Genomic DNA, 23,179 nt, shown 5'->3' with positions numbered 1-23,179 from the left:
TTATGCCCACAGTCAGCTTACCTTAGCAGTTACAATAGAGTAGTTTATTTGCGATGAAAATATATGCCATGATGAGATCAAATGAGGAGACCTAACCAGCATTGAATGACAACTTCAAACGCTAAAATCGTTCATTCGGCTCAAAGAAATAAATATTGCCAACAATTTCAATATACTAACCTGGTTCATAAATAAAAGACACCATGCGTAGAAATAGGTATACCACAGAATCATAAGTCTGTTTAATATTTAAAATTTTCATCAAAACAAGGATCGGTTAAACTTGAATCATTTTCTATATCAACAAGTTTTTCAGCACGACTTGTATCAGCAGTGTAGGTATTGAGTGAAAACTAAGATTCCGCATCAAATTGAGAACACATTTACACAGAACACAACATAAAAATATGCGACACTTTTGACTTTATTACTCTCAATTCCAGTTCAACTATTTTAATGAACCTTACACAGAATTTTACTGGTCTATCGATTGTGAAAATGACGCGAGTATCTCTGTTCACCTGGATTAATGCAGATTTCACTCACCAAAACGATAGGCATGACAGCCTTTGTGTGACTTTTACCCCTAATGATGGAATTAATTAAATCGAATTAATTTTCCCAATTAACGCGGCGACTTTTCTTCATAGCAGAAGTAGCAGTAGCTTAAACTAACAAAGAAAAACAAATAAATTTTGCTAGACAAAAAAACTAAACCCAAAACAAAACTTGTCTCGGTAAAGTTTCAGCAGATGGTTGCCCATAGTGAGTATTTTGTATCAATTAGTGAGGGATTGAAAATTGCTAAACAGTTGTTGTACGAGATAACAAACAAGAGCAGCAAACGAAAGCAGAGAAGTGGAAGGGCACGAAGTGCTTCCGAATTTAATTGTCGTTTAGTAGACTCGACAGGAGGTATCGACTGCTGAATTAAGATGCTTGTTTATATGAATAAATATAAGGATATTCGAGAAAAAAGTGCGTATGTGTGCCAACCGCAATTAAATAAAGATATGGTACAGTTACAGGACTTATTACAATATTCAACTGAAATAGCGGTGGGTTGAAAAATATTAAAAAGGACTTCTATTAACGTTTAAGAATACAACAGATTTTGTGCGTCGTTTTAGAACTATAGATAAGATTGTGACCAATCACCACTGAGATTATAAAGTAGATGCAACAGGAACTAGGTTTCAAACTGGTTGTTCAGCTCCATACCAGGAGAAGTCGAAATCATTGGCAAAAAATGTTAAAGCATAAATGGGAAGTAAATCTATTTACTGTTGGCTAATTATTTTGAAGCAGGTACATAAAATAAATCTGCACTTCTGGTGCAGCTGAATGAAAAAAATCGTGAGAAAGACGTGATTTAGGTACATATGAAAAATCATTTTCAAAAAGGCAATAATACCCTTCTACTTCAGAAACTGCCTCTTTAGAAACTTAAATTAGTTCTTTGGAGAACAGCTGATTTCGTCGTATGAGGAAACCATTCCATTTATGGAATTGTATTTCCTTGAGCTAATGGAGGATGTTTGGAATAAATATAATAAATTTGAAGTATACAGCCATTGAAAAATACTTAGGCATGCAATTCTCCCCATTTGAGACTTTATTCAAACAATCACTTAAATATTATGCGTATTTGGTTTAATTAATTCCTTTTAATATTTTATAAATGTAAAATATGTTCAATCTTTATCTGCCTTTTGTATAAGAAAAACATATTTTTTTTACTTCATGTACTCTTATTACTTTTAATACGATGATTTGGACCAACATCGTTCCGCGAAAAGCAGCGCCACACATCATTGAGCCTCGCCTGTGCTTAATGACTAGTGAGACGAACTTGAGATCTAATACTGCACCATTTTGTCACCGCACCACTTCTGAATGAACTCTATTTATTTTATTTTCGTCGCTGAATAAAATATAACGCCCCTGATTTTGAGTCCATGATACATATGTACAAACTCAGTTCGGCGTTGTTGTTGCGAGGCGGTTACCAATGGCTTTTTGCATGCCAGTCGGACGTAAAGCCTTACTTCTGTCAATCCAACAGCTATAGCTCTTTTGGTTATTGGCTTTTCCCGGCGAACAAACATTTCTCGATAGATGTCAGCAGCATTCTTCCACTCTTATTCTCATAAAAATATCAGCGCACCCACTAAAACGCAAAAAATCCATGCGAATCCTTCAACAGAAATAGATAAATGAACGCATTTCAATGAGAATATATTAAAGCCCACCATTTCGTAATGCACCGTACTCGATAAACGATGCACATATGTATGTATGTGATTACAAACGGATCGTTCTTACGTGTTTTTCAAAGCATGTATATATATATAATATAATATACAGTGGGTAATATAACTATTCTACTTGGAGTTATTGGCAAGTTTTAGCAATTTATTTCTGCCTTATATAATTTTAATATTTTTTTATAAAAATGTATTTAAATTTTATACAAAAAAATGAAAATTAAGATAAAAATTACAAAAAATTTCATAAGAATTTCTTACATTTTAACCAGACTTTTTAGAAGAAAAAGTGCAGGTTTCGTTGGCTCAAAAACTGGTTTGATTTTTGATAATTGGTTTTGTTAGCGATCTTAGATATTATCATCGAACATTCACCATGTTTTATATTGAAAAGAAAACACCCACAACTTTCAGCAAAAAAAAAAAACAAAAACCTTTCCAAAAAAAAATAAAAAAAAATAATTGGCGTGTACACTTCTGTTAGGTGTTTGGCCGAGCTCCTCCTCCTATTTGTGGTGTGCGTCTTGATGTTGTTCCACAAATGGAGGGACCTACAGTTTCAAGCCGACTCCGAACGGCAGATATTTTTATGAGGAGCTTTTTCATGGCAGAAATACACTCGGAGGTTTGCCATTGCCTGCCGAGGGGCGACCGCTATTAATATAGAAAAATGTTTTTATTAATTTTGCCTTCACCGAGATTCGAACCAACGACCTCTCTGTGAATTCCGAATGGTAATCACGCACCAACCCATTCGGCTACGGCGGCCGCCCTTTCCAAATACAATACAAAAAAAATACAATACACTCTTAAAACTGTAACTTTGTAATATTAAAATTCACTGAGCTATAACACCGCCTAGCCGAGACTATTCTAAAAATTCTGAAGTTTTTAAGAACATTTTTTATTTTTTTAATTTGCACAAAGTTTAAAGCTGAAGTTTTCATGATTTTTGTAGCAAATTGAATTATATTTCCAGATAAAAATTATTACAATAGCATTAAATAAGAAGCAAGCAAATTGTGAACTAAAGTTATTTGATAAACTGTACACTCACTTCTTTCAAAAATTATTTTTGCTTTCAAAACAATTTATACTCTAATTATTTTTAAGTTTCACACTAATTAAAGGTATACTTTTTGGTACCATAAGTTTTATTAATTTTATTAGTATGCTTTCCAACTGCTATCTGTAAGGAAAATCACTATTTAATACCTCAACTAAAAACAAAAATGTGTAAATACACACCACAAAATGTATGTTAAGACATACCTATGTACATACGTATACACGTAGAGATGCCGCACTAATACTTGTCATCTGAATGCAAAATAACCTCCAATGGGGGAAGTGGTTGGTTATTCCTATGAATTATTGAATGCCTTGTGTGCACATAACTCAATTTCAGCAGCTTAGCGCCAATTCATTTCACAAATCCAATAAACATTCGCACAAATTCCTGATTTATTTCACAATTCACACGACATTGGGCTTTACCGGCATTACTGCTAATTTGTATATTATAATTGAATATTTCCACTGATATTCTAATCACAAGCTAAGCCATAATAATTGTCTACAAAACCATCCCCTTTACCAAGGTTTCCGGTAGCTATTGATTGATTTAAGCACAAGAAAAATAATTAATTCCAAATTAGACTTATGTATGGCAATTTAATCAGATTTACCAGCAAATCTTCGGCATGTTCGAGCTAAGCAGGCTTCAATTTAATCTTTTGCCTCTAATGTATTTTGGGCTTCTAAGCAGTGTGGGTTTCTTAGGGTACTAGATTAGTATAGAAGAAATAGGAGTAGGAACAAAGATAGACTAGCAACAGGCATCGGAGGCAAACTGGAATTTCTTTGCATAAATGATAATGCGACCAAATAAAATCTATGTACATATGTATGTTTGCTATATGTAGGCAAGTGTATTTGTATATAGATAACATACATATATAAGTATATATGTATATGTGAAGGAATGTGCGTGCTGACAATCTGAAAATCAATAACACTCAGCTACTGCCACTCAATCGGATTTCTTAGCAGCGGTGACTGGCATTATCTAGCTATAACAGTAGCAGCATTGCTGCCAATTGCATGCAGCCGCACCACAACGGGGAGTGCGCTCAACTGCTGTAATTTTTCATGCAGCAACGTAGCGGCAAATCAGCTATCCAGCCAGCCAAGCGTTCATCTATCGAACCAGCTAGTTTACCAATCAGCCGCAGAAAGCAGCGAATTGAGCAATCACAGCGACCGGGCGACCGGCTAAATATTTTGTGTGCCATCTCTTGAGTGTGTCATCCACATTGTTTGTGTACCAGTGTGCACAAATACAGTGAATGCTTAAATCAAATAAATGCCGTAGCTCAATAAATCTCAATGCTATTATCAATAAATTTTTGTGTGGCCTTACTAACGGGTGTCGCTGCTACATACTCAAATGTGTATGTATGTATATACTAAAGGCAATCAAATGAAAGCGTGCAAATGTAGATACATATACATACATATATACATATATATATAAGGCTGTAATATATCCGCACTCAGTTTATATCACAAATTAGCATACTTCAGCCGCTTTCAATGCCTTGGTGCCCGTCAAACAGCATGACAAAGAATCATTAGCCCTTCATTGCCTTTCTTTCAATGCTTTTCCGAAAATTTCATTTCGTGCGCAGATCCACAACCAGACTTATGCCGCCGTCGTACTTGTCACTATTATCAACACCAGCCACCATGGACATTAACAACAACTACAACAGCACGAACAAGGAAAGCAACCCGCATTTGTTTTTGTCAACCCCATTAAGGCGGCATCAATGAACCTTTCATCTAAACAGTCAACAACAGCATCAACATTCATATAGTACTTTGTATGTATGTATGTGAACCCTGCATTGAAATTTGAGGCCATCACAAAGAAAAACTAGTTTTATACTAACTATTTTGTAACAAGTCAGAAGCAGTGATTAATTTAACTGTTGTCAGATCCACTAAAGGCGCTAGAGGATGTTGGCTCTGCGTCTACACCTTGTCAGACATGTATAAAATTGCAGATTCGCAAGATAACTGAATAATTTAGCAACTATAAATGCACTAAACAATTGGATTCGTATGTTGAATTTACTAAGAACCTATTATTAAAAATAAAAAAAAATCTCTTAATAAAAAAGGTTACGAATGGCTTGTCTTCTGGGCAATTGAAACATCTTTAAGTTCTCATATAATAAGGGCAACATTAGCCTTGAACTGTGGTTTATTTTTGTTTTTGTTGAAATACATATATACCTATATATCTATATGTAGATAAATACATGCATCATTATTCTCAAACAAGTGGTTCAAAAGTAGTTCCAAAAATACGCTGAGCATACGGAAGGCCACTGCCAGAGAATCATCACGAAAAAGTAGACAAACCATCTTAAAATACTGAGAACGTAGCTATGTAAGTGTGCGCATATACAAGTATAAGCTGCGAATTTATTCAACCAGCTGCGCTTTGTTGCTATTCGATGTATAATAAATTAGTTTCAGTGAGTGTGCGCTGGCTGAGCAACTGAGCGCTTGAATGAAAGAGGAAGGAAAGCATTGGGTAGCATTTACTTACGTCTCAATTATGCGTAACATATACGCCTCCAATATAGCTATGGGTCCCAACGAATTGCTAAGTGTAATAAAATCTTGAAATTGAAACCGGCAGTTCTAGGAAGAGAATCATTTTAATTGCTTTGCGCTTTAAGTTCGAAAGAAATTGGATCAAGTATTAGGATTTAAACATTTACTTCGAATTCAGTCACAATCAATTTGGTTGTGCTTGTGTAAACATACAAATATATAAGTATACTCGTAGATGTATCTATGGAAATGTATACAAATAAATGTTAGCAAAGAAAGAAAAGGGATAATAATCCGATTGTTAGTATCATATTTGTATTCTATTCATATGCCATACTGGATTTCTTAAAATTTTTTTAAAGGTTGCTTCAAATAAGTAGCAAAACCATTATTTTCAGAATTTCGATAGGTAAACGCTTTTTTGTAGACTTTTCAAGAAACAACGCTTTGAGCTATGTCGAAATTGCAACATTAAATGTGCTATAAAACTGCAAATTCGAAATTTTTCGTTGATTTTTGTGGAATTTGCACGAAGTCTTCAACTTGAGTTTACTTGGCTTTTGTAGGACAATGAAATATATTTTCATAATAATCTAGTAAAATTAAATAAGAAACAAATAAATTTTGAGAACTGTCAATAAGGCAATTTCCTACAGGTATTACAGTGATTAAAGCGAAAAAAGTTGAGACATTTTGACATTACTTTATATATGAAAATCCAAGAAATCTCGCATTCGATTACTTGAGAAATTCCAAAGTAAAGCAACATTTTAAAACAGCCTTACATTTAAGCATTTATGTGAATTCATAATCAAACATAAAAAGAGGACTCAAAAATTTATACCAGATAAAAGCGGTTTCGGAATACTTTAATCTAGGTTTGTTCAGCGGAATTGAAACTTGTCTTTCTTAACAGAGTTGCTAACTTTTAATAAAATGTTCATTACCAACAAAACTGAGGCAATCTTCGGCTATGTTTTTGATATCTAGGCACAGTTTGCTTCTCTTGTGAATTACCAGTGCATTCGTATTCGGTTTTGCTCGTCCATTTTCGAGCAGCCCAGGCGTATGAGCACCGAGTACCAGTACACCTGTTCGATGCTCATTACTTGTAAATTTTGACGTGATAACGTCTTATAATTCGATTTAGCCGGGTGCACGCACGAAAAAATGTGTCGTTACCTTGCTCATTTGTCGTTACCTTGCTCATTGCCGTTACCTTGAATGAACTGCAAGCGAAAGCGCGGAACGAACGACAAAGCAAACGAACGGCAACGTTCGACATCTTGCTCTCTCCCACTTAAGTGAGAGTATATATGTATGTATATGCGCATATGTACATATATAAATTCACATACTTGTATTTGCATATGCCTTCTTGCTGTGTGCATGGTAATGAACCATTTCTCTGTTGAGAATAGGACGATGATAGAAAAAGTAGGAAATGAAAGGGAGTGTTTTGAGTGTAAAGTGTCTTGAAAAAGGCAAATCGATGATGGTGCCTCTTAGTGTTGTTGACTTATTAACGTCTGATGCCCAATCGAAATTGAACATATCTTTCATGAATTTGATAAATGTTTCGTCATTTTTCACGTTTGTGTAAATGTAACTTGACCTATTCCATTGCTATTCCATTTACCTCCTCCTCTATATCCATACAAAATATCTTTCAAACAAATAAAATTAAAATTTTGTTTTGAAAATTGCAACCATTCCATCAATATTTTCTTATGACGTTGTCACGTTAAACTATCGTCAGTAAATCGACTTTACAGACAACTTCTTTTTAAACTTAGGATCGAGTGTATCGAGTTTTTATAGTAGTTTGAGAGCGGTGCTTGGTTTGGTTACTTTAACTTGCTTTACAATACTTTTTTTAAGTTTTACAAATTATTCAAACTCAGTGCTAACGTTATTGGAAAGCTAAATGCCGAAAAATAGAATTGACAATTTTTGCTTGGAAGACTTCGAACAAAAATTTGAGCGGAGTAATGCGCAAAATTCGAGAGAGTATGGAGCTGCCTGCAATGCTCAATAATCGTGCAAGTAGAGCTCTAAAATTTATGTTGCGTGTTATGTAGTCGGAAAACAAGTTTTGGATATACGAAATTATTTCATACCCAAAGAATATATTAAATTTAATATAATAAAAAGTGCGCTGTATCTTTCCTTTTTCCATTTAATTAGAATTAATAACATTAGCTTTATATTAATATTTGAATATTAACTGCAGATAATAAGAACGGATTTAAGCAATAAGGGAAAAATGAAAACAAAAGAGAAAGAGGACAGGGAGCTATTTGAGAGCCCCAATTCACAATTTTAAAACTATCCGCCAATATAGCATGCACCGGAGCCCTCGGCTATGACAGCCAATGCGTTTATTGCAACTCTGAACAAACTGTACTAGTTACACAAAAAAATTGCTTACCGGTAAGGCAATAAGATATAAACTAAGTAACTTCACTTTGAAGGATAATAAAGTAATAGAAAGGGAATAGTACCGTGGCATATTCATATAATTTAATAAGTCGGATAAGTGGCACATTGTTGCGGAGAGTTTATTTTTATATCAAAATATTTCCCCGGGACTTATGATTGCCTCTTAAGAGGGGATCCAAGGTCTAGAAGAACCTTATTTTGTGCATCACATTAGGTCTCTGTGGCCACCGAGTGAACTCTTGATTATAGATCAGTTCGCTTTACCTAGCAAAACTTATGACTGCCTGTAGTTGGGTTAAATTTAAATTTAAGTTTTTTTGAAGCTATCCCCGCGGGAGATAGTGGCGTTAGAGCGTCTTGTCCATGGACGATTGCCCTCCGAGTATCTTTCAGGTGGGAATTTCTGAAGTTGCAATTTTTCTCTGCAATCAAAGAATATGAACCTAATTGTGATAAAAAATATTGAAAACTGCATGTTTTTGAGGCGCTTGAACACAAAGTAGTTTTTTTATACCATATTTTTTCATCTAATATATTTTGCTTAAAAACCCATATTTTAAGTAATAATATAATCCCAGAATTAGGTTCATATAGATTTGAATTAAATAAAGAAAAAATCCCGAAAAATTTTAGAACGATTATATTTCGATAATATTTTAAGCTAGAATAACCACCAGTTGAAAAAAAGTAGTGTCTAGAAAAGTGGCGTTCGAGCTAACGCGCGCTACGGTGCGGAACCGGCGGGCAGTCACTTAAGTGCTCAAAGAATCGGGAATAATGCGAAATTCGCTTTAAAGTTTTTACCACATATTCTTGAGTAGTTATACTAAAAATGTATGCCATAAAAAATATCTATTTTTTGATCGATCTAAACCGGTTTCTCCCCTTAAACTCCAAATGGAGATTGGAACATTTTTGTAATATAATATTTTAACTTAATAATTATCTTTCATTAGAAATAAACTTTTACATTTAAAAGGTATCGATTCTAAATATTTTCAAACATATTTCAGCATATTTCAGATTTTAATTGTTTTCAAAAGCGAAAATATTTATTTTGCAATACATGCATCCTTGCTATGCTTTGCTTGGTTCTCATTTGCATACATATTTATCCACACACAGATACATACATAGCCACATACATAGACTTCCGTATGAACGCATGCGGCTTTATAGAATACTCGTGTTGTTCTTGCTGTGGTTACCCTTTTAATTAACAGGCTACATAATAAATTTTGCACTAACCCAAATCTGGTTACACACTAAATTAAATTTCCACTCAATTCTCAATTCTATATGCGCACGCACACATGCACATACATATACAGTTCACTCCCATAGATAAGCTAAACATTACTCAAACAAAGTTGCGTAGAGCTCAAGGAATTTTCTTCTTTATTATTTTTTTCTCTTAATTTTTTATGCTCCATCTTCTAACGGTACTTATTTCTCCTCATCATTTTCCATGCATGTAAAGCACTTTTTGTGTGCTGCCATATCATTTTAAATCTAGCCTTGGGGCAGAGTGCAAACACACATACCTACATGCACATGTGTGTGTTACAATTCACAGATATACATACACGCCCTCGAAACCATTCTAATATCCTTGTCTTTACTTCATTTTCCACAAAAATGCCCTACCACAAATTTTAAGTGTTTATCTTGCGGTCCAGTTGATGGTGCTCCTGATTCAAGGCTTTGGAAAGTGGACAGTGTATTCACAAAATTTCTAGGTTTTGTTTGCATGCGTATGCGTGTGCATGTGTCGCTTGGATTAACTGTGTTTAAGTTTAGTGCCTGGATTACGGCCAAATTGTATGATGAAGTAAATGTGTCGGAAGTTCATTAAAATTTAACCCTCTTTAATTTACATGTGTGAGTCTGTGTGTGTGTATCGCCATGTGAGTTTGTGGGCGTTTGAAGGTAACAACTCATTACTGATTAATTTTATGAATTAACCGGAAATTGACACGGTCAATTACTTTATAGCTTATTACGAGGGAAAATTAAAAGGTTTCCAAGTTAATACTATAACTGCACTGGCGCTGGTATTTAGAGAGATCAATTTGGTTAATTAATTAGATGAGTAATTAAATGAACTCCACATGCATTATTGCCAAACTAATTACATATGAAATTTACTATTGAGTGATAGATAGTAAGACATAAGCCAATTTTCTCTTGATTGTATTACCAAACGAATGAATAGTCAGTAATGTTGTAATTCTTATCCATTGACTTATCAAATGCAGTTCTCCGGCAACAGATTTCAGGTAAAATTAGCCTAAATCAGTGGTATCACAATGGACCTGCCGAAGGTCTAAGTGTGTCTTACGACAACCACCCTACCTACCTACCTACCTAGCCTAAATCAAATTTGGTCTTGCCCTTTGTGACTTGTTTTATGTAGATATTTCTTGAGATCTCTGTAACTCTCTCTCGCAAACGTAACCAGTAGCTGGTATTTATTTATTTAATTTTTAGTCAAAAAAGACAAAAGGTCTTGTAGGCCGAAATTTTTGTGTTTTTCGTCAATTTTTTGAACAAGGAAGGAATAATCAGAAATTGTTTAAACTTAAAGGGTATTTCATTCATATTTTTAAGTACACTTTCGAATTTTTTCATGCTATTTTTGCCGGAAATAGTGTCGTTAGAGCATGCTGTCCATGGGCGATTGCCATCCGAGTATCTGGCTGGTGGGCATTCCTGAAATTGTAATTTATTTCCATAATCAACAACATTTTTTTTTTTTCATTCACCGCATATTTCTTAAGAATATGAACCTAATTTTGATACAATATAATAATATTGAAAATTGCATGGTTTTGAGGCGCTTGAACACAATGTCATTTTTTCAAACCATATTTTTTCATCTATTTTGCTAAAAAAAAATTTTTAATGACAATGTAATCCAATAATTAGGTTCATATAAATTAGATTTCAATAAAAAACACTCCCCGAAAATTTCATCACGATTGGTCTATAACTTTTTGAGCTAGAGTGCCCACCAGTTGAAAAAAGTCGTTTCGAGAAAAAGGCCGTTCTAACTACCGTGCGCTACGGTGCCGAACCGACGGGCGGTCACTTAAGTGCTCATAGAATCGGGAGTAATGCGAATGTCCTTATAAAATTTTTACCACATATTCTTGAGTAGTTATACTAAAAATTTATGCAATAAACAAATTTCGATTTTTTGATCAGTCTAAACTGGTTTCTGCGGCTCAAATTTAATCGTCCAATTTCGTGTTTGAAAAACTTGTTTACTAAATAAAAAGAAGAAGAAGATGAATCATGAAAATCTCTATTATATCCTTGGCGTATGACGCTAATTGCAAAATTTTAAATCTCTAGGCTGATTATTGACAGCTAGGATTTGGAATCGATGGTTTTAAAGAACCCTGTAGACTAGATAAAATTAACTAAAACTAAAAGTAACTTGACAGAAAGGAAGACTTATAATATATTACGTTCACATATAAGTAGATGAGAGCTTAACTCAAAATCCGTAATTAAAAAGCGCGAATTCCCACACAAAATTTCTCTCCCAAAATCTGAGACTATAAAATAATCCTAGATTATTACCATTTTGACATACAGCCCTGTTTTCTGTGTTATCGATAATCATTATTACGAATGTAAAGAAAGACATCGAAAACTAAAAAAAAATGATGCCGGCCAAGAAAAGACGTTTGTAGACATAATTCTAATAAAATGTTTGTTAAATATTATTAATTATGGACTCATTTTACAGAAAAAAGCGTGTGTCCATAAACGTTTTGTTCACTTGTTACTTATTTTAAAATGTAATATCGAACTCCCGATGCGCATTGCTGCCACAATTTTTTGTAACTTCAGTAAACGTCGCATACGGATTTCCGCCAACTGTTTATTATTAGTAGACAATTGCGCAATTAAATTAGCTATTCCTTCTCCTTGTATTTTCTTCATATCGTTAGTAATAATTAAAGTTGTCGAATGGATAATCCAGAGGAGATGGAGCGGGAAACAGATTGGAGTTTTCAGTGACAGTCAGGCTGCACGGAAGGCCCTGGAGAACGCGAAGCAAACCTCAAATATTGTTCAAGAATGTAAGAAGAACCTCAATTCTGTCGCAAGACAAAACAGACTTGTACTTATATGGGTTCCGAGAGACCTCGGTGTGCAAGGAAATGAAATCGCCGACGAATTGGCCAACCGTGGATCAACGGTGCCCCCACAGGGGCCAGAGCCAATAAACGGAATCAGTTCCGCAGGCATCATGAATTGAATCAGCGATTATGTAGGCAATCTGCATAAAGAGCGATGGTCCGGTTAAGAACGCTGCAGAACTGCAAAGTGTTTTGTGAAAAGTCCGAACAGAAAACTGTTAAACTTTCTACTAAAACTTAGAAGGAAAGACATTCGGTTGATGGTCGGCATCATTACAGGACACAACCCATGGGGTCAGCATATGACCACCTTTGGAATCATTCAGAACCTAATGTGCCTGTCGTGCTTGGAGGAGGCGGATAGCACTAAGCACTTTCTCTGTGAGTGCCCTACCTTTGCTAGAGCACGGCTACGAGTTTTGGGTTTCGATGTCATCGGGTGAGTAATATTCGTTCTCTAAAACTGGACGATGTTTACAGATTTGCCAAAGAATCTAGAAAATTTTCACAGGACTAACTATCTCTATCTCTGTCTCTATTCTTTCCTATCTCTTTCTCTGATACTTTTCTCCTTCTCTCCTTGACTTACTACCCGTTTTCCAGAGCTCTAATTACAATGGGCTTTTTAGCCTGAGTGTTTTAGAAGCCACCAAATCTCCTGGTGCTCCTTGGCTCGACCTTTTCAAATTTCAAATTTCAATAATTAAAGAAACCAAGAACAGGGAAATATTCTACCGAAATAATGTCTATGAAAAAAAACCTCTCAAAGCGGTATTGACAGCTGATTGCCAATTTTTCAGGTAATCTGCCATAGGTGAACGGGTAGATTAATTTGGTATATTCCCCTTTAAGTTTTAACGACTGTCGTGTAGTTTTTTCCGCTAATACTACTGCACGAATAGATTTAGATTATTAAGTTTTCCTTTGTTATTTAAATTAAATTGTATTTAATGCGATTGAAAAAATTACAAATATCATGGAAAATTTATATATTTGAACTTAACTAAAAATAAATAAAAATTTCAATTTGTACACAAGTGGTTAAGAATTAAGCTTAAAGCATTTCTTTGACATTTGATATATTTTATTCATAGCACAAAAAAAAGAGGTTTTCAAAACAGGCCGGCGATACTTTATCATTATCAGTGAATGGTTTTCTCTAAACTATTTCTTTCAATATTAGAAATTGAAATTATCGGAAGAACTTTAAGTGTTTCAAAGCCACATTTGTGTAGGCTAACCATCACCACCTGATTATTGTGAGAAGATCTGCCGTCTTATGGAATTACCCCAGGCTGGTTAGCAAATGTTTAATATTCTTCACAGTCAATATAAGAAAATATAAAAAAGCAGGAAAATTTAAATTTTTAAGGCAAAATATTTAATTGGAATGTAAGAATATTTTCGCTGAAAAAAATTATGTAATAACTTTTATATTACACACGTACATACATACAAACATTACATTACAAGGCTACGGGCAAATTTTGTACGCGTACAAAATGCAAATGGGCTAAATTATCATTGGCCAAGTGGTCACAAGTTGGTCAAATTTGTTGGATGTGACAACTGCAGACAGATATGTTTACTTGCGCACATAACAAACAAATATCCATATGTATGTATGTACGTACAGAGATAGACAAGCGCTCAATTTGACCATCGTCTGGCCCATAGACCAACACGAACTGCATAAATAACCGGAAACGGAAGCTCGATAATATTGTGTGCGCCTTTGAAACGAAATAGATAGTAGGTTAGAAGTGATTACATACATATGCACCTACACATGGACAGAGTGACAGTGATAAAGAAACTGTCGTAAACAGAAACACTACTTGCGTCATGCGCACTGTGAGAAATCAAATTGAATAATATTTATAAGACTGTTAAGTATTTGTACCTAATAATAAGTCAGAAAAATATAAACGTTCCCTCGATAACAAATAATATAAAAAAATCTGCATCTTTGGTGATTATATCCTCCCAAATAAGGGCTTAATCGCGCACTGTGGTGTCAGTGTAGTGCCCGAAGTTTTGTCTTCCTCTTCGGACCTTATTAATTTAATCGCAGCCCCTGTGACCGAGCCACCAGCTAAAAATGGAACTCTGAAATAGAATTTATGAGGGGGGAAACTATATGGCGCGTTCGTCTCGTCGGTAGGTAAGTAAAGCTCGCTGCGCTGACTTAGTGTGACGACATTTCCACGTTCTGCTCCTTTTCGTTCTTCGTCAGGGGTGTCGGCACCTAGTAGTGCCACCATAAGTACAGGTATATCAGCGAAGAACTCAATTATATGCTACGCTGGTAGAAACTACTAGTGAGATATGGACATTAGGTTAGGTTCGGTTATGGTGGTAGAAGATGCGTACGACTAACTCACTTAGACCTTGCAATACCGTTCTGATACCACTGTGTGACACGGAAACCTCATTTATTTTTCTTCGTGAAACTATTTTGTGGCTGTTATGAAGTGCCAGACAGTTCCGTGAGAGAAATGAAAAATTATCTGCCTACAGACCCTGCTTTGATTTTAGCTAAGGCTGGACAATTGCAAAGGAAGTGCTCAACTGTTTCTACATCTTTCACATCTCTACAACTTCGACAATACAAAGAGAAAACTCGTAGTCTCAATAAATATTTGACAAATAGCCAATGACCATGACTTTCGAGATATCCTCTCTGAAAGGCTCAACAGTTCCATTGTCAGTTTCTTATTTATTTGCGGCCACAGCAGGCTATCTGTTACGCATGCGCCTTCATCTCTCCATGACCTATTGACCTCTTGGCTTTTATTTTTTATTATTTTGTTAGTTTTCATTAGGTATCCCAATGGCACTTCTATTACTAAGCAGTTCAAGAATAGTACCTTTCCTGGCTAGCTCATGGGCGTTACAGTTTCCTTCAATATCTCTATGCCTGCAACTCAAGTAAGGCAGACCTTGAATACGACTCTAATATCATTTAATGCTGCCCGGCATTCCTGCGCAACCTTTGATCTTAATATAGCCGCATTGATTTAATGGCCGCCTGGCTATCCGAGAATATATTTATTGTAATTTTTGTAGCGGAGCCACTACTTTTGTAGCCAGAACTTCTGCTGATAATGAAATGTGGGCATTACTAATCCATAAAATTATTTCAAACTTTAAATTCTGTTTTATTTGATTCCTCTAATTTTTTCTGTGAATATCTTACATATATATACATATATGTATGTATATGTATGCATATGAATATGTAAAAATGCAAGCTTGCGTTGGCTATTATATACTTACACATATTTAAAATGTTAGCTCACCGCATTTCTAATATTTCGACATGTGCATTTGTATCTACAGTTTGTCTCATAATTCTTTGTACAATTTAATATTATATAGGACCATCATTTCCTTAGTAAATAAGATTACGGTGTATTACTCTGAATTCCTTTTTTTTGTAGCAGCACACTTTGCTAATGCCTTCTATTTGATCCTGTCAACAAAAATACTTATTTCAATGCGAAAAACTCGTAACGAAAACCTAAATGCGTGAGCTATCACAAAATTGTTTTTACAGCGCGAAGAAAAATAAAAAACACGGAACCTTAAGGGTATTCCATGTTTTTTTGTATATTTTTGGTTGCTGCTTCACTTACACTTGACAAATGATTCGTACTGTTCATCACTACGCATCAATAAGAAATATTTTTTGCAATAATGCCGGTTTGTACGAGTGAAAATAGTATACCATTGGTTTTTACCTTAAAGGTAAATCAGCAAAACAATATCTCAAATGTTTTTTATTAACCCTAGAAGGACATTCATATTTTTAGTACACTAAAGACATTCTTCGTCGAAACGACGACCACTCTTTTTAAGCTTTCTTCAGATTGCACCTACACCCAAAAAGAATAAAATATAAATGCAGTATTTTACTCTGAATATTTATTTAATAGTTTTAATGCTTGTTTATTTATTTTAGTATAATATAAAACTTAAAATTAAAAATATTCGTATTCAATAAAAAATTTTTTTTTTGCTCATAGCCTCTGACAAACTTCAACAAAAAAGTAATATTAATCAAATTAAAATTCATTGATACTTTAATAAGATACATTTTATGCTTAAAACTAAAAATAAAACTCTGTTTTATAGGTCTTTAACTTTATTTTGCACATGAGGCACAGAGATCAATTTTATGCTTCCCACACAAGCTTTTTTGACATTTGGCGTATGAAGATTTGGCCATTCGACGTTTGGATGATGGACAAATCGTGCAAATCTTTCTTTTTTTGCTTGCTGATACCTCTCCACTGTTTTTTGCCTTCTCATGATGTTGAACTAGTCCGCTTTATATATTTTGTCGAGCTGCCGTTTTAAAAGTTACCACATTAGGTATTTTATATAAGTGTTTTTGAATGAGAGCAGAGTGTAAACCTTTCATAAATTTTCTGCGACTAAGTGGTTTCCGTCCCAATTGGAACATATTATGGGTGTATATAACTATTTATATAAGCCATATTGAGTATGCCAAAAAATAATGCCATTGACCAGCGGTTGGTGTTTCGAGCGCAACTCATTACGTTGCACATTTGGTCGAAGGTGTCTACACCACCTTTTGTTGAATTGTAGAACTTGATCATATGTGGCGTCTTTGTCATGCTATTAACAGTTCCAAATTTCATTGCATGAGGACAACAAGTAAAATATTTTATTCGGTTTGGGTTTATATGACAAGAGCGTCCGTTCGTTGTCATAGGCGAACATTGAAGTGCCACATTTTCGACCTTTGCTGACTTTCATCTCTGGAGGTATATCTCGCAAAGTTCCAACCAATGTTAATTTATATGGTTCTTTTAAAAGATATTTAGCCAAGGAGACTGAAGTGAACCAATTATCCATGGTTACAATTCGAGTAGGACCACGTACTTGATGTACAATATTTTGTCCATATCTATGAGACGTAGCTTTTTGCGTCGACCACTTATGACGGTTTTTTCCACGTAAAATGTTTTTTGAGAAAGTAATTATATCAGACTCTTCAAGCAACACATTCAACGGGACATCGTCTTCTTCTGCAGAAACCTCTTCAGAAGAATTTGCTTCGTCCATTAGCTCTCCCAAGTCTGTCTCAAGCTCGCCAATGGCATAATCATCTTCATCCGAAACTATTAAGTCATCGTCTTCAGCAAGAAACTTTTCAATTTCCTTGTCATTTAAAAAGGCTTGTCTTGTCATGTCGAATTCAATTATATAAAAGCTTTTAAGACAAAAAAAATTCCTAAAAGCGATATATTATTTCGTTGCAAAAGTCACACAAAAGACATTCTTCGACGTTTCGACGACGCAAATTTTTTAAAACGGTACTTACAACCAACTAGCACAGATGAACGTACGCTCACAACTAAAGCTCAGCAACGACTAAAGCTGTACGAAAAATTAAAGAAAAACAATGAACAGAAATTATGATAAGCAGTTAAATGCAATCGAGCGTCGTCGAAACGACGAAGAATGTCCGTCTAGGGTTAATAAGAAAATCGGTTAGAGTTAAAACACTTCGGCGGCAGGCCAAAAAAGCTTGCATCAAGGTTGGAAAGGTCAATAGTGAAAAAAATTTACGAAAAACCTCAGTGCAGCCTTGAATGCCAGCCGGAGATTTGGAAGACTACAGGGGTGTGAAAGTAGGGCACGAAATAGTCCGACGAGTTCTCCTAGAACACAAATTTTCCTCAAGAATTGCAAGAAAAGAGTCATTACTAACGCATGCTAACGTTCCCCCAACTCTCAGTGGATTATTGGGATGATGTTTTGTTTTGTGGAATGAGACAAAAATAATACTATACATATAATCTCTGCGGACTCAACATAGTTTGGAGAAAGTCACTAACAGCTCTACAAAATAAGAGCATCATTCCCACAGTGAAATTTTGTAAGCTAAGCGTAATGGCATGGGCTTGTGTTTGTAACAATGGTGCTAGTGAAGTTAACATTATTGAAGGCTCGTGACAATATACATCTAAATAGACATTTTACGTAACAAAGTGTGAAAAATTTAGACTCACTAAAACAGAAAATCCAAATAAACTGTTATTTAAATTATACCCAGCGCAAGTCTTACATATGCAGGTCTAGGCTGCTACATAATTGCTCAAAAGTGCTCTGATACTCCGGTCCAAAGCCCAGATATCAAGCCAATTAAAAAAAAGAGGTTGTCTGTAAAGTCGGTTTACTAACGATAGTTTAACGTGACAACATCATAAGAAAATATTGATGGAATGGTTGCAATTTTCAACAATTTTCAAAACAAAATTTTAATTTTATTTGTTTGATAGATATTTTGTATGGATATAGAGGAGGAGGTAAATGGAATTGCAATGAAATAGGTCAAGTTACATTTACACAAACGTGAAAAATGACGAAACATTTATCAAATTCATGAAAGATATCTTCAATTTCGATTGTGCATCAGACGTTAATAAGTCAAGTTAAGAGGCAACATCATCGATTTGACTTTTTCAAGACACTTTACACTCGAAACACTCCCTTTCATTTCCTACTTTTCCTCTCATCATCCTATTCTCAACAGAGAAATGGTTCAATACCATGCACATAGGAAGAAGGCATATGCAAATACAAGTATGTGAATGTATATAAAAATGCGCATGAACATACATATACTTACATATACATATATGCTCACTCAAGTAGGACAGAGTCAGATGTCGAACGTTGCCGAACGCGGGGGCCGATTCTGCTCTTTGTCGTTCGTTCCGCGCTCTCGCTTGCAGTTCAAGCACATTAGCTTACATTTGCTTGCGTACGGAATACATAGATTCGTATATTTGATATGTCCATATGAAATTGTATATGTATATGCATGTTTATATACATATATTAGTATACAACATATCTTATAAGGTATATGGTAAATATTACCATACATTTTTTCCTTCATATATAATAGTAATAATAACATTAAAACAACAGGTATTATTAACAAACTTGGTTTTATTTTAAATTCTTCAAGTGAATCAAATTAATAATAATCAATAAGAAGGCATATGCAAATACAAATACAGTGCGCTCGGGAAAACGTCAACTAATTAAAACCACGAGTGTTGACGTTTAACAAATTGTTGACGTTTATGAATGTAGAAAATAATTTTATAAAGCGACAAACCTGAGGGATTATTTCATAAAGCAGATCAACTGCGAGCTCCATTTGTTGTTGCAGTTCCGAGTTTATTTTTTCTTTCAATATGCTTAACGGAATATCTTCCTCCGGATCTGTCTCATTTTCCGTGAAACGCAAAACATTTTGCCATTGTATCTTTCCTAACTTTATTCCATGCGGCTTCTAAAAGCATAACACAATCCCTTAATGTAACAGCTTTCATATAATCTACTAGATCTGATTTTTTTGCTATTACCATGGCTAGAAGACTGTTTCTATAATACAGCTTCGTTATTTTAATTGCGTTTTGATCCATTGGTTGGATAAGTGGGGTTACATTCGGAGGAAAGAACATTGCAACTATGTTTCCATCTTCTGTTTTAAGCTCTAATTCACTTGGATGAGATGGAGCATTGTCTATCAGAAGGAGCGCTTTAACTGGCAAATCCTTTTTTAAAAGAAAATCTGTGGCACAAAGGATTTGTGAAACCAATCGTAGAAAATAGCTGATGTCATCCATGAGGATTTGGAACTCTTGTAATCAGTTGGGCAGTTAAAGTTTTTGAAAATGCGTGGATTTTTTGCCTTCCCAATCACCAACAATTTAAGCTTATGATTTCTGGAAGCATTAGCACAACATAAAAAAGTAATGCGTTGTTTTTCTGTCTTTACGCCCGGAGCAGTTTTTTCGGCACTTGATACGTAAGACTTTTCTGGCAAAATTTTCCAAAATAAGCCCGACTCATCAGCATTGTACAATTGATCATGGCAAATGGTTCGACCAGCAAAGGCTGTGAAGATAGCTTTTCTCCAGTTATTTTAAGCAGGCAAACTCCATATCTTTTTTTAAAACCTTGCAACCATCCATCACTTGCGTTAAAAGAACATTCCTTTTCTTTTATTTTTAGATGAATCTCTTTAGGCTTTTGTTTGAGCGCTAATGCATTAACCGGATAATGCTTTTCTCTCTGCTTTACAAACCATTGATACAGGAGCTTTTCCATTTTCGAATTCTGAACTAATTTCATGAAATAAATGTGTGTGTGTGATCAAAACTGTGTATTTTAACTGTTGCTTAATTCAAAATTTTGATTTATTTAAAGTTGACGTTTTAGAGCTTTGTGGTTTGGTTGACGTTTTAGAGTAGACAATGTAAAAAATTAAGGGTTGACGTTTTGGGATGTTGACGTAAACTAGTGTTGACGTTTTCCCGAGTGCACTGTACGTGAATTTATATATGTACATATGCGCATATACATACATATATACGCTCACTTAAGTAGGAGAGAGCAAGATGTCGAACGCTGCCGTTCGTTTGCTTTGTTTGTTTTGTCGTTCGTTCCGCGCTTTCGCTTGCAATTCATTCAATGCAATGAGCAAGGTAACGACATATGAGCAAGGTAACACTAATGAGCAAGGTAACACTAATGAGCAAGGTAACGACACATTTTTTCGTGCGTGCAGCCTGTTAAATCGAATTATAAGACGTTATCACGTCAAAATGTATCAGCACAGTTGGGAAAAAAGTGCCAAAGTGGTGTCCTACAAACAAAACCAATTCGATACGGTGCATCAAAGCGGAATGGGAAAAGATTCCACAGGAATATGACCTAAAAAAACGGGTTTCGTCAATGCCCAGGAGGTTACAATTCGTAATATCTGCCGCAGACAATCACACCAAATATTTACACTAAAACTACGAACAGTTGTTATGTCATTTTGACTGGTGCGATATTTAGTTCGTAAAAATAAAAATTTAAAGAAAAATTTTAGATAGAATAAAATATTTCATTCTAGTATTGCAGGCCCTTGATATGTACATACATTTATAAACATAAAAAGCAGTAATATTATTTGTATTTTATTCAGGTTTTGTTATTATTTGGATCACCAAAATTTTTACATATACAGATTTTTTTCAATGTACCACGTACATGTTTTTTATACAACCAACATGAATTAAAAATTTTATTTTCATTACACAAACCTCGTTGGTAAGTTTTTTTTATTATTTATTAGAACCTTCAGGGCTGTTCAAGATATTATTCAAGTTTTTCTGTTCAGATGGATATTTACTTGGATACTCTGTGGGAAGTTTTTCTGGTAATTGGCGGATTGCTAATTCGGCGGATTTTTATTTATTGCCGCTAAGTCGAGAATGTTAAAAAATATTTGAAGAGGCCATCTTCGAGATCCTGACTTCACACTTTCTGGCCATTTGATCTGGCATATCTTCTGCCCGGCATTTAGTCTTATTATAAAATATTGTATGTTGTTGTTCTTGTAGCAGCATAAACATTCCCCATACATGTACGGGGAATGCCGGATAGAAATCCGGGTCGATCTGCTTACGTAGAACTGGCTGTCGTGGGAACGAATTGTATAAAAGTTTCTGATATTTTTGCTGTGTTTTTCTATGTTGACTGAATTATGATTTGTTTTAGAGGGTTACTCTTATATACCATCAAAGTATATTTATAATTGCTTAGCCAGTTTCAGCTTTCAGTTTCTCTTTTATTTCCACGAATTGTTCCATCTAAAGTTTGTTTTTCTAATCATTTTGATGTCAATGATTTTCTGGTAAAATAGTTATCAGTCGTTACATTTCTTCCCACACCAGTAATTGGTTCAATAAATTTTAAGACAACGAACTCACCCAAAGGAATTGAGGACTATTTTGCTCCATCCTTTCACATGTACGCGAATTCATTTATAATGAATTTATTTCGTTGATTGGATGACAACCAAAATTTTATTCCAAACTTGTCGGGTTTGTTCGGCATGCGCTGCGTGAATCGGTATTTCGCGTTGGTAGGGAGCAACTGTTCAGCGGTCGTGATTTTTTGTCCCGGCGCAAAGCAGTTCTGAATGAACGAATTTTCAATTTTCAATGAACGAATTCCAAACGTTTGATGCCAAGCAGATTAGCTGTTTGCAATCGTAGTCTCCGTTCATTTCTTTTATCGAAGCGTATAAATTACAATATTAAATGTGCGTAAACTCTTTTTTGTGTTATTTCAAATATACAACAATAGCAAAAAAGTTAAAAAATTGCAATAACATTTTCCGGAAATTTTGATTCACCGTAGCCGTAGCGGCTAGAAGTAGCTACTGAGAAGTTTCCTTATTGTTTTCATATTGAAGACGGTCATTTAGACCGGCCGGTTTATACCGGTTTGCATTACTTTAAAATATTTTTTTCTTTGTCAAATATTTTCATGTGAAACGATTTATGAGACAGACTGTATGTGTATATGTATGTACGCTTGTAACTTTTCATGCTTTCGAACATGTTTTAGACACAGCATGACATAACCATATAGCGTTGCACTCCGCAGCGTATACATAGCATGGCATGACATAACCGCAGCTTGCAACATGACAGCCGACAAATGTTTATGGGATGTTTTACAAAAATTTTCTAGCACAATTACAACTACATGCAGATAGTAAACATATTTCCGAAAGTGAGTTTTAAAGCAAACTATACGCATGAAAAATATTTGAGCTACTAATAAGCATATTTACATATT

General features: G+C 34.8%; 1 protein-coding gene across 1 annotated transcript in view; it reads right to left on the bottom strand.

Moving 5' to 3' along the window:
- LOC128863339 (uncharacterized) overlaps window positions 1-17,710 on the bottom strand; it is a 106,600-nt gene extending 88,890 nt beyond the window's left edge. Inside the window, exon 1 of the mRNA XM_054102458.1 lies at window positions 17,143-17,710. Coding sequence (XP_053958433.1) covers window positions 17,143-17,710 — 568 coding nt within the window. The remainder of the gene's footprint in view (window positions 1-17,142) is intronic.
- Between the last annotated feature and the right edge of the window lie 5,469 nt (window positions 17,711-23,179).

This window comes from Anastrepha ludens, chromosome 5, assembly GCF_028408465.1.
Source record: "Anastrepha ludens isolate Willacy chromosome 5, idAnaLude1.1, whole genome shotgun sequence".
Taxonomy (NCBI): Eukaryota; Metazoa; Arthropoda; class Insecta; order Diptera; family Tephritidae; genus Anastrepha; species Anastrepha ludens.
Note: the sequence above shows the minus strand (reverse complement) of the source record. Positions and strands in the feature narration are given on the sequence as shown.